Source organism: Lycium barbarum, chromosome 12, assembly GCF_019175385.1.
Source record: "Lycium barbarum isolate Lr01 chromosome 12, ASM1917538v2, whole genome shotgun sequence".
Classification (NCBI taxonomy): Eukaryota; Viridiplantae; Streptophyta; class Magnoliopsida; order Solanales; family Solanaceae; genus Lycium; species Lycium barbarum.
This window is the reverse complement of record NC_083348.1, coordinates 87,059,561-87,075,626: the sequence shown is the minus strand read 5'-3', so window position 1 is coordinate 87,075,626 and position 16,066 is coordinate 87,059,561. Positions and strand designations below refer to the sequence as shown.

Below are 16,066 nucleotides of genomic sequence, written 5' to 3'. Positions count from 1 at the left end.
TCTGCTTCCATAATATTAAAAATTTCAAGCGTAGAACTTTAGCTTTTTCTTTAAATTTTGATAATACTTGACTTAGTCATTAAAAATGATTGTCATTTTCCTTAAGTGCAGTTTTATATTCAGTAGGTTCCAGACATTTATTTTGTGATTAACTAAGCTTTCACTTTTTTTATAATTTCATACCCTTCTTGAATTTATGGAATTATTTTAAACAATTAGAAGCAATATTAGTATACTCTTTTAATTTCATTTTATATGATAATGTTTGATCAAAACTAGAGCTTAAGATTTTATTCTGGCACATATTCAAAATTTTAAATTTATTGATTCGGTTAATTTAAATCAACACTAAGAAGATTCACAGAAGAGTTAAATTCTCTTTATTGAAAATTTTACTATTTTCAGGACTTAAAATCAAGACTCCTATTAAGGGTGACCCTCCGGTGCATATGTGGTCAGATTTGTAACGATATTAGTAAAATGTTGTTTGCTTCCATAGTATTAGAAACTTCAAGTGTAGAACTTTAGTTTTTCTATTAAAATTTGCTAGTAATATTTTATCTTAGTCATTAAGAATGATTATGACATCTTCTTTACTTAGTGGTCGTTTGGTTTAAGGTATAACATGGGTTATGCCGGTACTAATTTTTATATCACGTTTGGTATAAGGTATAGATTTATCCCGGGATTATTTTATATCTTGTATCAAACGTGGTATAAAAATTAGTGCTGGAATAACTCAACTTATACCTTCTTAACCCACTTATACTGGTATTATTTTATACCATCTTTCAGATGGTATAAAATAATACCAACAGATGGTATAAATTAGTCCCGGAATTGTAATCCCGGGACTATTTTGACCTCAAACCAAACGACCACTTACAGTTTTATATTCAAGTTCCAAATATTCATTTGTTGATTAACTAAACTTTTACTTCTTTTTATAATTTTCAGACGTACCCTTCTTGAATTATGGGCCCGACTATGTATTAAGTCTTCCATCTATATATTGTACAGTTTTTAACTCAAAAGTCCGTGCATGTGAAACCATATCATAAATCCCGACTGAAGTGTACTGATTATTATCTGTTCAACTATATATGGAACCCGGTTTTCTTAAATTTTCTAAGTTGAAACTTGTATTTATAGACTTTTCTCCTCACAGTATGACGTACTCGATCGTATAGTACCAATGTCAAACCAAATTAATCAACAAGCTTATATCTATAATCTATTACCCGCAGCGCTAGGCCTGGAGGGAAAAAGTAACCGTAGATTTTTTCCAATAATCTTATTCACTGTATATTCAGAATTAATATCTTTTTATATATCTATTCTTATTTCCTTAATTTTAGTGGGCTTTCTTCAATTAGCTTTTTCTCTCATATACAGTATATAGAAACTCGGTTGAAGTTATCGTCACAACCTGGCTAGTGGCTACCAGTTGGGCTTAAACTGTCTTTATTACTTACGGTCAAACAGATACTACATAAATTAGAACAAATTGGAATTTTCTTCTTTGTTCTTGATCATAAGGAGCCTAGTGCCTTTGCACCAAATGTGAAAGAAAAAAATCGAATAAAATGGTATTAGTGATTGTGACTACATGAAAGAAACTTACAACCCTTGACAATTGACATAATCATCGGAGAAACATAGCCAAAGCCCAAAGGAAGCAGCACACGTAACACGGCTAGAACTAGAAATGAAGAAAATCATGTACTTTATTATTCCCTCAATCGGTCCAATTTTATCTGTTATAGTTTGGATTTTGAGAATCAAATTTCTTAATTTCGATCCTTAATTTGGATATAGAATCTTTAAATTTTTTAAAATAAAATTTGCATATTTGAAAACTATGTAAAACATATTATAAATCACAATAATTAACAATTCAAAATATTTAAAATACATATATGAAAAAAGCACGATAAAAAAAACTGATTTGACTTTGGAAATCCGAACACTGCCACATATAAATTGAGACAAAAGGGAGTAATAAAAGTCAATTCCTCACCAAACGATAATTATCAGTTTGTAATTACACAATTATTTAAAGCAGAATAATGACTAATTGTAGTATTCACTCCCTATAAATAGAAGCCAAAATTATAAGCAAAATCATCTCCAAAGCCTTTGGTTATTTCTTCCTTATACATTTCTTTCACTAATCACATGGCTTTTCGTTTGAGTCATTTGAGCCTTGCCCTGAGTCTTTTGGCTCTTGCACTTGCAGGTGTTGCTATTTATAGAAATACTTATGAAGCCATGAATAAGGGGGTACTCCAAAATCTTTCTCCAGATTTTGGTTTGTTGGAATCAGCAGCCAGCATTTTAACCTTAAATAATAATGCTGAGAGAAAATCAGACAAGTTGAGTCAGCAATCTCCAGAAGCATGCGTTTTCTCAGCTGTGCAAGGAGTAGTGAACAGTGCTATTGATGCAGAAACGCGCATGGGAGCATCTCTCATTCGTCTCCACTTCCATGACTGCTTTGTTGACGTAAATCCTTCCCTCTTTCTCTATTTTATGTCATGGTGTTTGACTGTTCACAGAGTTTGAAAAAAGAAAAAGTCTTTTAAAATTTGTAGTCTAAAATAAGTTAGATATTTACAATATATGACTATAACTTATCTTATTAAGAAAAAAACGTCTTTACCTCAGGGGAATGTAAAGGAGCCTGAGGTTCCAGATTCGATACCCCGTAGCGCTGCAGCGTGAAGAGGGAGTATGTGCGAACCGGCTGTACCCTGGCACAGACAATACCAGTGCATGTCAGATCATGGGCCCATCAGGGGTCGGGTCCCACCAGGGTCCCCACAGAGAATTTTAAAATTAAAATATTTATAACATACAAAAATATCATTTTCTTGGGACAAATATTTGTTTCTTTCAAAATTTGTCCTCCTTTAAATGTTTAAGTGGTCAGAAAGAAAAGTGATTCTGGACCGTAAAACTGTTTGAAATTACGAGCTCCAAAAATTTATTATGCATGTGCACCAAAATACGATCAAAACAAATATATTATCTTATGGTAAAACGGTTGATGCTATTGAATACTAATAAAATGTATACCAATTATAAATATACTTACGAGCACGGTTTAGGAGCCGTTTAGATATGGTTTGAAATCATGAGATGAAACCATGATTTAAAATTATATTTGGACATGTAATTTGAATTTCTTAAGTTGTATTTTTTCTTATAAACATAAAAACCCTATAAGTTGTGAAAACTATCAAAATATTCTCAATTCTTATACAATTTTATCAAATGAGCAAGTCATAGTTCATAACAAAATTAATATGCTACTAAAAGGTCTTTCTAAAAAATATAACATCAATTGATCAAACTTTAGTCTAATAAAAAAGAAAATTTAACATGAATAATAATGTAACTACTCTTTAATATAATCCTCACACATGGTAGACATAAAATGGTTGGTGAGAGTAATTGTTAAAATTATCTACCAACTTATGAGTTTTTTTTTTATAAAACATAAATTTATGGGTCAAGTTTTATATTTAAATTTTTTGGAACCATGGTTTGAAACCCCAAATCATGTCATTTTGTATGATTTGGGATTTTAAACCATGAGATGAAATGCATGTCCAAACGTGGATTTCATCTCATGATTTCAAAGCATGGTTTCAAATTGCATGTCGAAACGCCTACTTAATATTACGATGATAATGAAAAGCTGTGTTTTAAAAGGCAGTTTCAAGACTTGCCTCGAGGCGGGGCACTGGCAAAACGCACCGGGGCTCACGTGCGGGGCTTAGTTCCTGTGAGGCTTACACCCTAAGCTCCCGACTGTACGCCCTAAAGACGCCTAACACCCAACGCTCGGGGCTCGCCTAACAGTTCTTACACAAATTATATGTTAAATTTCTTAATTAAAATCGTTGACCCTCATAATTCTTTAACAAATGAATGATATTTAATAGTTTTTCAGCTATAGAAATAAGATGATTGGGTGTAACTTAAATAACAAGTCGTAGTATTGCATATTTATTATTTGAGAACATCGTGAGGGTGAATATCACTTAATATTTCTTTTAAAAATACATAGTCGAATTATACATTTTCACTTTTCATGGTCTTTTGTCCTGTGTATCCAAATTATCATATTTTATTATTTCGCTATTTGAAAGTAATTTTATTTTTATTCACGAAGGAGTTACGTTTTAATCATATATATTACTGATAAAGTTTATGATTATTTGTTTATAGGGAGATAAAATAAATAATATGATAGTAATATTGTTTTAAGAAATTGTGATTTTTTCATTGTTTGAAAGTTAAGATGTTAGAGTTGATTTGCATTTCATAATAGCTTTTATTTCATTGTATTATTTATACTTGTAAAATTATGTTATAGTATATAATTACAAGTTGTAAGTGGCGTATAATTGATTGCTTTGATTAGTTTTTGGTGAGGATATATATGTGGCGTATAATGGATTGCTTTTATTAGTTTTTGGTGAGGATATATATATATATATATATATATATCACTTAACCAATTTTTATATAATTTTACGTATTTAAAAATATTTATTGTAATTATATTATTTTATGAAATACTAAAAATTAAATATTTATGGAGCTTACGCCTCGCCTTACGTCTCCGCCTTTTAAAATAGTGATGAAAAATGTGTTGACATTTTATTTTGGGGGGAGGGGCGCCGACCGGGGTGTGGGCGGGGGGGGGGGGTTACAAAAAGTAGTTGTGAAGTTGCATGGAGCAAGTGCAGCAAGAACATCTCCTTGGAATTATACGTTGCAATAAATTGATAGTAGTTTTTTAAAAGTCAAGCCCAACCTAACTTTGAAAAGTCTATTCTGCCTTCCAACTCTTTTTTGACTGTGACTTAGCTTTTTCTTATTTTTATCCCTTAATAATAAAGCTCTTCATGCTTTTTAACTTTGAAAGTACTTGAATGTCATTTGCTCGTTTTCATATTAAAAGCATATTATGCTGAAATGCTGATTATATAGTAGTTGACTAATTATAGCTACTCGTATCTTTTATAGCTGATTATATAATTGACTAAATATAGCTATCTTTTTAAAAAAAAAAAAAAAAAACACAGGGTTGTGATGGAGGTATTCTTCTAGATGATATTCCTGGATCATTCACAGGGGAACAAAACTCACCACCCAACAACAACTCAGCCAGAGGTTATGAAGTCATAGCACAAGCTAAACAAAGAGTAAAAGATACATGCCCCAACACTTCTGTATCTTGTGCTGACATCTTAGCCATTGCTGCTCGTGATTCTGTTGCTAAAGTAAGTCTACTATAACTTTCGATCCTCTAAATCCCAAATGTTACTTTCTCCTTAATCAGACCACCACTAAAATATCAAGCACATAGTTCTTGTGTAGAGAGTATGGTATGAGCTGTTACAGTTAGCGTGAAAAATTTACTATTAAAAAACACGATTTTTTGACAGATATCCTGTTAGAAATAGGTTAATATCGTTAAGGGATTTTTGATGGGAAGTCTATCTGGAACGTTGCTAACGAGCCAATTTCCAATGAATTCCGTTGGAAATTTCTGCCTAAAATTTGCTGTGATTTTATGCTATTAAGTTCAATTGACTTACAACAACGGAAACTTAACATGTTAAGTCTGACATAGAAAACTGGAAATAGAGTATGACTTGGTATAACCAATCCAATAGAATCACACTAATATGTAAATCCTTTTCTTACAATGTTATCTAACTCAAATCTCTACCGTTTTACTAGATTAAATTCACCTATAATTACATCCTAAGTGAAGTGATTGTAAATAATTAAATTCTACAGTTATTTCAGTGCGTACGTATAACCTTAACTCGTAACTTAAAACTCTGTTTTTCGTATATGACAGCTAGGAGGACAAACCTATAACGTCACACTAGGAAGAAGGGATGCAAGAACAGCCAACTTCAATGGTTCTACAATTCAACTTCCAGCTCCATTCGACAACCTAACAGTCCAAATACAGAAATTCAACGACAAAAATTTCACTGTCCGTGAAATGGTGGCGCTAGCCGGGGCCCACACCGTGGGTTTTGCCAGGTGTGCAACCGTGTGTGTCCGCGCCAATGTTAACCCTGCTGCACAACTTCAATGCAACTGCTCCGCCACGCTAACTGACTCCAATTTGCAACAATTGGATACAACTCCAGCTGTATTCGACAAAGTTTACTACGATGACTTAAACAGGAACCAGGGGATAATGTTCTCGGATCAAGTGTTGACCGGGAATAGTACAACTGCTGCTATTGTAACAACTTATAGCAATGATGTTAACGTTTTCTTGGGAGATTTTGCTGCTGCTATGATCAAGATGGGGAACTTGCTTCCTTTGGCGGGTGCTCAATTAGAAATTCGTGATGTTTGCAGCAGAGTCAATCCAAGTTCTGTGGCTTCTATGTGAAATGGAAAAACTTGAAATAGGGAAAAAGGAACTGAATTACTCGCTGTTAGTTGCTTGATGTTGTTTTTAATAATAAAAAGAACTACTGGTTGTACTATTTGTTTTATAATTTGTAATGTTTGTTTGCATCCTTTTTTTATTAAGGCCAAAATCATAAGTGGCCCATAAACTTATTCAGAGATTCCTTATGATCACATAAACTGACGCTTGTATCTATTAAATAACTAAATAATTTTGAATTTAAATCACTTAGACACCTTTTTAATAATCAGTGAAAAATATGAGTTTGTGTAGTTCACTCACTGACAAAATTGACAAATTAAATTATGACACGTGACATCTGGCCTCAAAATAATTATTAGAAAATGTTAACTAATTAAAAAAAAAAAAAGTTTAAAAAGAAAGAACTGGACCCACACCCCAACCCAAACAATCAGCCCCTTTATTCTTCTTCCTCATCAATCCGCCACCATCTTCTGCTGTTCCCCCACCCCCAGCAACCATCCCCCATCCCACCAACAATTATTCCCCTTTTCTTTCTTCATTTAGGTCCACCAATGCCTTTCCAAGACCCACCCGTCTTTTCTTATCTCTTTCTTCCCCCTCCCTTAGGATTCCTTTTTTCTTTCTTCACTGTCGAAATTTGTCGGCGGCCATTGCCGAACCAGCACTAAAATTATGACCCTGCAATCTTAAAGTTCTTGCTAAATATAAGTTAATCAATGAAATGTGAGAATGGACACTTAATAAAAAAGAGAGTGATAGTAGTGGTGAGCATTTTTCCGGTGAACAAGATTGTGACGGTACTTTTCAGATTTAGAAAAGATAAAGAAAATGGTGATCAAATGAAACATCTAATTCACAAATTATTTTTATATAAAGAATCAAAAGAAACAAAAATAAAAGAACAAAAAAAAATAACCAAAGAACAGAAGCTAAAGTGGGGAAGATGAAGAGGTGGGGGGGGGGGGGGGGGGGGAGTGCGGAACCAAAATGACTCAATAAAAAACCAAGTGAATCAAAATATCCAACAAAAAAAAAGTTACAAAATTACCTCTAGCGTAGTAAAATACTGCGATAAAGATTTTTTTTTTTTGTATAGCGCAGTAAAATACCGAGCACTAAAAAAAAAATTTGGTAAACTTTTTTTTTTGCAACACTTAGCGTGTTTTTTCATACTTTGACCAACGATTAGTCGTGTGTCAAGACTCCGAAACGTCAATATTTTATATAGAACATGATATTTTTTTTGCGTACAATAATATAGGCTCAATACATCAAGGATACGTACAGGTTCGGATCGTCATTTTAGGGGTTGAATAGGTGCCCAAAGTAAGTTTTGTCTGAAAAAACTTAGTGTTTTTTGGACTTTTTTTTTTTTTGGTAACACTTAGTGTTTTTTTCCATACTTTAACCAGTGATTAGTCGTGTGTCAAGACTCCGAAACGTCAATATTTTATATAGAACCTGATATTTTTTTCTGCGTACAATAATATAGGCCCAATACATCAAGGATATGTAAACATTCGGATCGTCATTTTAGGGGTTGAAAAGGTGCCGAAGTAAGTTTTGTTTGAAAACTTTATGTTTGAGTGTTCTATATACATAGACGTCCATTTTTATTTGAAGACTTGTTGTCATTAGCTTAAAATTTTTTATTTTTAGGGTTTAGATTTAAGTGTGTTATTTTTTAATGCGTAACTTTATTTCGATTATACGCAATTTTTTGCGCTCGGACGTCCGATTTACGCGATTTCTTTTTGCAACATATTCGAAATAAAGTTACGCATTAAAAAATAACACACTTAAGAAACACTTAGTGTTTTTTTTCATAAAAAGATCGCAACATCTTATTTTAATAAATCTTTTTTTTACAACACTTAGAGTTGTCTTTCCCATACTTTGACCAACGATTAGTCGTGTATCAAGACTTAGAACCTGATTTTTTTTCTGCGTACTATAATGTAGGCTCAATACATCAAGGATACATAAGCGTTCGGATCGTCGTTGTAGGGGTTGAAATGTTACCCGAAGTAAATTTTGTTTGGAAACTTTAGGTTTAAATGTTTTATTTTTTAAGATTTTGATTTAAGCGTGTTAGTTTTTAATCAAGACATAACTTTATTTTGAATATAAATCTAATTCAATTTGATAAAAAAATATTTAAAAAATATAGGGAGAAAAGCTAGTCGTAAAGTGGTCAAACTTTAGATGGTCATAACTTTGCGCTCGAACGTCCGATTTATGCGATTGTTTTTTTGATTATGGGTATTTTTCCGAGATCTATGCGGACAAACAACCACAAGGCGGTTTGGCCGAGACGATTTAAAAAAAAAAAACCTTTTATCCCATTCAATTTCGATTTTCCCCCAAATTGGCGTGAAATTTTTTAGTTTTATTTAGTTATAATATGATGATACGCAATAGATTTCAACGTAAAAATCTCGGGGTAATGTAGCTGTGAATGTCAATTTCACTTCTGTGGTTTCAATTTTTGAAAATAAAGCTGACTAATTTTCTCGACATATAAAGTTGACTAAAATAACCTTACAGTCAAACACTAAATTTTTTCAAACAAAACTTACTTCGGGCACCTTTTCAACCCCTAAAATGACGATCTGAATGTCTACGTATCCTTGATATATTGAGCCTATATTATTGTACGGAGAAAAAAATATCAGGTTCTATATAAAATATTAACGTTTCGGAGTCTTGACACACGACTAATCATTGGTCAAAGTATGAAAAAACACACTAAGTGTTGCAAAAGAAAAAGTTTACCAATTTTTTTTTAGTGCAATACTGCGCTATACAAAAAAAAAAAAAAAAAAAACTTTAGCGCAGTAAAATACTGCGCTAAAGCAGTTATCGGCTCCGTCTCCGTGAACTGCTTTAGTACTGTGTTTTATTGCGCTAAAGGTAGTTTTGTAACTTTTTTTTTGTTGGGGTATTTTGGTTCACTTGATTTTTTATTGAGTCATTTTAGTTCCGGACTCGGTGGAAGGTGACTGACGCAGGGGTTAAACGCATGGGCCAATTTTATTTTATTTTTAATTTAATTAAAGTCATATTTTAAAAGAGGTAAGTTTTTAACCAAAACAAAAAAAAAAAAAAAAAAATTAGTATTTTGGAGTAGTTAACGTGTCCATGGAAAGTGTGCTTCACTTTTTTTGCTATGTCAACAAAAAGTGTTTATGTGGTACAAATTCAGAGTGATTTAGGTGTTTAATAGGTACAAGGCGTGGTTCAAGTGTCTATGCGGAATTTGTGGACAAGTTTAGAAACTGTCTATGACTCTTGTCTTTTATTAATTATCAGTTGATGTCATGCATATGTTCCAAAATATATGAATATTGTTTTTCCAGTGTGCTAGTGTTGGTGAATTGTTTTAAAACGAACTAGTTAAGGAGCTGAGATCTTCTCAGGAAACAACATGTCAAGTTCATACATGTTGATTTTTATGCCACTTCATAGGGATAATTTCTTATTTATAGATCAAAGACCAGACCTTTTGTAAGAGACGGTTTTTCTTACTGAACGGGTATGTTTAATTCCATTCAAATTCAAATTTTAATTTGGACATGATTTCATCTCATGAGATGAAATTATGTTTGGACATGCAATTTGGATTTTTCTTAAGTTGCAATTTTTTTTATAAACATAAAAACCCCACAAGTTGTGAAAACCATCAAAATTTTCCCAATTCTTATACAATTTTACTAAATGAGTAAATCATAGTTCATAATAAAATTAATACGCTACAAGAAGACCTTTCTAAAAAATACAACATCAATTGATCAAACTTTAGTTCAATATAAAGAAAAATTTAACATGAATAATAATGTATTTACTCTTTAATATAATCCTCTCACATGGTACGAACAATATATCTACCAACTTATGGTTGGTAAGTTGGTAAACATGATTGGTAAATATATCTACCAACTTATGGATCTTTTTTTACAAAATATAAATGTATGAGTCAAATTTTACATTTATATTTTTTGAAATCATGATTTCAAATCCCAAGTAATACCTTTTTGGATAATTTGGGATTTCATCTCACGAGATAAAATCAAAGATGAAATCGTATGTCTAAACGCTAATTTTATCTCATAAAATGAAATCGCATGTCCAAACGCCTATTAGGGCCTGTTTGGAAAGCCACCCAGGTAATTGGAATTGGGTGTGATTGGGTGTAATTACACAGTTTGGCCTGTTTGTTTGACCAGGTAATTACACAGTTAGGTGGTAATTGGGTGTAATTGAGAGGGTGTAATTACACTCTCCAATTCTCAAGGGGAGGAGGGAGGGGGGGGGGGGGGGGGGGGGGGCTGAGAATTGGATGTAATTACACCCTGTAATTACAGGGTTACCTTTTAATTTTATTTTAATTTCTTTTCTTTTTTAATTTATTTTTTATTTCTATTATTTAATTTAATTTATTTTTTATTTTATTTTAATTTCTTCTCTTTTCTGATTTATTTTTTATTTCGATTATTTAATTTCTTTTTAATTTTTACTTTTTAATTATTTTTATTTTTTAAATATATTTTTATTTTTATAGTATTTATATTTCATTTCCTTTCTTCTCATTCCCAACCTTTACTTCTTGTGGTTCCGTATAATTTCTCGTATTTTTTTTAGTTTTTTATTTTATTCATTTAGCATAACCGTGTTAATATTCTAATTTTTGAAACTACATCTCTTAATATTAGAAAGAAGGAGTCATTAACAAACTTGGCATGTAATAAGTGACGTTATTAAAATAGAATTTCGTTGTGAATTAGGTTATAGACTTATATTTTCCTTTTCTTTTGAATTATAGGAGTATTTACTTATGTTACGTTGAAACTTACTTATGTAACGTTGGAATTTGACATAAGAGTATTATGTTAAATTTTTTTCTTTTGAATTTTCAATTTGGGTTATATTTTCGATTTTAAAAATATTTGCTTTAGTACTATTGACTTGTTATTTCACATTGCATGTTGTTTATTTTTCACTTACAGTTGATAGAATTTTGTCAAACATTTGAATAATGTTATGGCATTATATTTATAAATATTCTTTTTTTTTTTTGTCAAACATCCAATCCCACGATGTTCTCACAAAAAAGGTATGCTTTTAAGTTTTATAATCAATTAAAATAAAAATATTATTAATTTGAAATTATATATCAATTATTTTTTACAATATTAGTTACAAATATATGATTATTAATTGACATATTTTCAAGAAACAATGTATTATTAAATAACTAATTTAATATCATTTATAAAGGCATATATTTTTTAAATTTTTTATAATAAATGCTATTTTTAAATTAAACTAACTGTGTAATTACACTTGTGCAACCAAACAACACACTTGTAATTACATTGTGACAAACAAACAGGTCATTGTAATTGCAATACTGTGTAATTACAAGGCTGTGTAATTACTAGGATAGTAATTACACCAATTCCAATTACCAGGTGGCTTTCCAAACAGGCTCTTAAAGTTCTAATGAAATAGAATTTCAAAGGAAATGAGCTTATAAAGCATTTGAATTAAAGAAGCGTGAATATAAGGAAAGCAGTAAATGAAAGCAGCAAAATACACTGTAATCAGGATACAGGAAATAGAAAAAACAAAAAAGAATACAGATGCATAGCAAATATGATCAACATCCAACTCAGGAAAGCCTCAAAGGGGATTTTAATTAATATAAGGTTGATCGATGTTCAATTTGTGGTATTTGCACCAAGTTGTGCTCAATCGAATGGACAAAAGTCAATTTTATATGGGTTAAATCACAAAGAGGAAGATACATATTTGCTCAGCCAAGCTTTTCAATCGACACATAGAGAAGACAGAACAATGGAGATTACAAAACAAGCAAGAATCAAATGCAGAGATACAGAGAAGGTAAATATAGCAAAGAGAGAGGAAGGGACATACCAGATCGAATAGGAGAAAGGCAACAACAAGCTCAGTTTTCATACAGCAATCTTAGCATCACAAACGAGCTGGAATCGAAACAACTTCAGGATTTTAAGCTTTTGCTTATTGGAGATTCGGGTGTTGGCAAATCGTGTCTCCTTCTGAGATTTGCTGATGATTCATATCTTGAGAGTTACATTAGTACCATTGGTGTGGACTTTAAAATCAGCACAGTTGAACAGGATGGGAAAACCATTAAACTTCAAATTTGTGATACTGCTGGTCAAGAACGTTTTAGGACAATTATCAGAAGTTACTACCGCGGTGCACACGGAATAATTGTGGTTTATGATGTAACCGACCAAGAGAGCTTCAACAAAGTCAAGCAATGGTTGAGTGAAATAGAACGATATGCAAGGAATAATGTGAATAAACTTCTTATTGGAAATAAGTGTGATCTCACAGCACAAAAGGTATTTTCCACAGAGACAGCTCAGGCTTTTGCTGATGAGATTGGCATACCTTTCATGGAAACAAGTGCAAAAAGTGTCACTAATGTAGAACAGACTTTCATGATTATGGCTGCTTCAATCAAGAACAGAATGGCAAGCCAACCGGCATCAAATGAAAGGACGAAGCTCTGTTGCCTTGATGATGATTCTGATGTGGAGCTGTGGTGAAGCTGGTATGCAACAACACAAAGTACCAATTAACAAGCCTAGCCACAAAAGATGAACATGATGAAAAAGATAAAAAAGGAACCAAAGATAGTGCATGGTGCACTCACAAAACATAACTTCTTTTTAGAATATTTAGCATTTGTTTGCATTATTGAGAGTTGATAGTGGACATGCAGGCATCATTTTCACTTTGTTTAATAATAAAAAAAAATGGTTGGAATAAAAAAACAAAAAAAAAGTAAATGAAAGCAGCTGAACATCAAAAGACAAAATGTACATGCTACAATAAAGGAGTACATCCAGGGTCTAGGGGACCAGTTATTAAATTTGAGGGCCTCATCTGGTTCCATTCCCGATGTCTATCTATCAGTACTAATTTGTGGCGAAGTAGGTATTTGTCTTCTCAAGGAGTAAAACCTTGGCTTGACTTGGTCAAATAAGTAAATTTACGAGAACTTGATTTTTATGGGGGAAGTGTGGGCACAGGGCCCAATGCTAGTTTTTATTAAGAATTAGTTTCTGGACACACACAAGGCACAACTTCCCTACCAATGGAAAAAACATTATATAAAACATTATATAACTATACAGTGAAATTAGAATATGTTTGTGATGAGTTACATTACATTTGAAGGTAGAAAATACAAGTTATTGACTTAGTTGTTGAACCTAAGATGATTACTCGATACCGTTGGATGCTTAAATTTTGTTCATACTAAATATTCAACTTAACAATGTTCTTACTTTTTTGTTTAATGTTTCAACTATGTCATATAACATTATAACTTACATATGAACTCTGAGCAATGTTGGCTATAATTGCAAATACTTCTTTATCTGTAGAAGTTTTACCAGAAAAGTTATCTCAAGTAAAAGTAATTAATTTATCACGTGACCATATGAAAATTATGCTAAAAGAACATGAAAATCACAATCGAATATGATGTATATAAACATCTCAGAGTAACAAAATGAAGATGTCACTATATAATCGAACAGGAGACAAACAGAAAATGAATGACATTACAGTAATTAGAATATTTAGTAAGGTTCTATTTATCGTCAAAAATAGAACAAAAGATAAATAATGTGAATATTTCTCACTGACTGTTGATGGAAAAAATCTATTTTCTAGTAGTGAATATTAAGGTAACAAATATTCAATTCTACAAATTTAAACAGTGAAAATAAGAATCCACTACTTTCAAGTTGAGATAAGGGGCTATGAATTTATAGAGATGGAGGAGAGAGCTGGTGAAAGAGCTTTGATTTTTTACCAAACAGTAAATAACGCTCGAGGAATACGAAAGATGACAGGTCATGCCTGTATCCTATTATAACTTATTACAGTGCATGAAGCAATAATTTATTGATAAGTAACCTATATATTCCATCATTGAAATTAATTAGAATAGAACTGCAGATTACAAAGAAAGCTTTGCAGGAGATGGGGCTGTGTCACGTGTATAATGAATGACTAGTGAGTTATTAGCAAGACTTGAATCGCCAATAATCAATAATAAAGAAAGGAGTCCATAAATAAAAATTAATCTGTAACAGTTAAAAGGAGAACATGAATGACCTCATCCACTATGACTATTCACCTTCTTCAACATTTCTATTAGTATGATCCCGTTTGGATTGGCTTATAAGTTGTGATAAGTTATTTTTAATTTTTTTGAGTGTTTGGCTGGTCAGCTTAAAATCATTTTGTGCTTAAAATAAGCCCATAAAATTAATTGAGCTAGTTTGCTTTAGTTTATCTAAAGCAGCTTATGAGCCAAAAAGAAAAAAGTTAAGCTACCACAATTTATTTTTTTTTGCTTATAAGCTGTTTCCAGCTTATTAACTGTTTTTTTAAACTCATCCAAACAGGCTCTATATCCTTTTATGCACTTACAATGAGTGACTAAACGGTACACGTTTGAACATCAATTTAATTGCATACATTAATGATGAAGCAGTAATTTGGAATGTGAATTTACGTTTTGGTACAAAAAATTATTATAGGAATGGTGTTTAAGTTAGGACCAAAAAAGTCTTTCAACTGTGAAGGGGCATTTTCGTAATCTAACTTTAGGCTTAGAATGTTCCCACTTTTAGTATAATATGATGATCTAGAACCCAAGTCTTAATTATTAGGTGGCAGGACCCATTTAGAATTAAGACTAATTAAGTGAAGACAAGTTATTGAGGCGTCAAAATAAGCCCCCAAGTTTAAAAAAATACGCTTTCGTCCAACGATTTAAAAAATAAAAACTATTCCAAGATTTCAAACCAGCCCCCAAGTTTTAAAAAATACTCTTTTGATCCAAAGTAAGAAATAATTACATAAACCAAAATAAAAATCAAAACATATATATATATATATATATATATATATATATATATATATATATATATATATATATATATTCATTCCTTCGTTTTTTTCTGCTACATCTGAAATATACTCCATTGACAACCATTGTTGTAGCTGTGAGCTTCAAGCTTGAAAAAATGAGTTTTTGAAAGAGTGCTTAATTTCAAGTGGGTACTGTTGGATTTTATTGGGGATCTTTTGATGAGTTTAAATCTCAAATTTTAGAGAGTTTCGACCTGAATGCTATAGGAATGCTAATAAACCTATTTTCGACCTGCATAAGATTCTGCTAGACTATTTCTGGCAGTGTCGTCTTCTTCCTTTTGGACGAACAATTGCTGTAATTCAATCCGAAACTATGTCAAATATCAACCAAACTGCTTCAAATATCAGATATGAGCTCCCCTCCACGTTCTAGTTCTTTTGAGATATCACCCAAGTGAAATAGAGCTCGATTGAGCTAATCCAAAATTTGACAATCATCTTCTTCAGAGTAGCTATAAAATCGATCCAAAATCATGTCAAAGCTCATGGAAATTGCTTCAAATTTCAGCTATCAATTCCCCTCAATGTTCCGATTTTTTTGAGGCTTTGGCAATTGCTACATTCCATATAAACTCAAAACAGAGCTCGTTTGGGGTAACCCACATTTTTGAATTAGAG

At 31.8% G+C, this 16,066-nt stretch overlaps 2 protein-coding genes across 2 annotated transcripts; both read left to right on the top strand.

Moving 5' to 3' along the window:
- The first annotated feature begins 2,114 nt into the window (after nt 1–2,114).
- Nucleotides 2,115–6,615, top strand: LOC132621437 (suberization-associated anionic peroxidase 1-like). The gene is made up of 3 exons (XM_060335705.1): nt 2,115–2,505; nt 5,100–5,297; nt 5,885–6,615. Exons 1-3 carry the CDS (start codon nt 2,179–2,181, stop codon nt 6,434–6,436), a joined length of 1,077 nt encoding a protein of 358 aa, XP_060191688.1. The 5' UTR covers nt 2,115–2,178; the 3' UTR covers nt 6,437–6,615.
- A 5,712-nt stretch (nt 6,616–12,327) lies between these two features.
- LOC132624598 (GTP-binding protein YPTM2-like) lies at nt 12,328–13,056 on the top strand. The gene has a single exon (XM_060339354.1). The coding sequence runs from the start codon at nt 12,328–12,330 to the stop codon at nt 13,039–13,041; it is 714 nt and encodes a 237-aa protein (XP_060195337.1). The 3' UTR covers nt 13,042–13,056.
- Nucleotides 13,057–16,066: the final 3,010 nt, after the last annotated feature.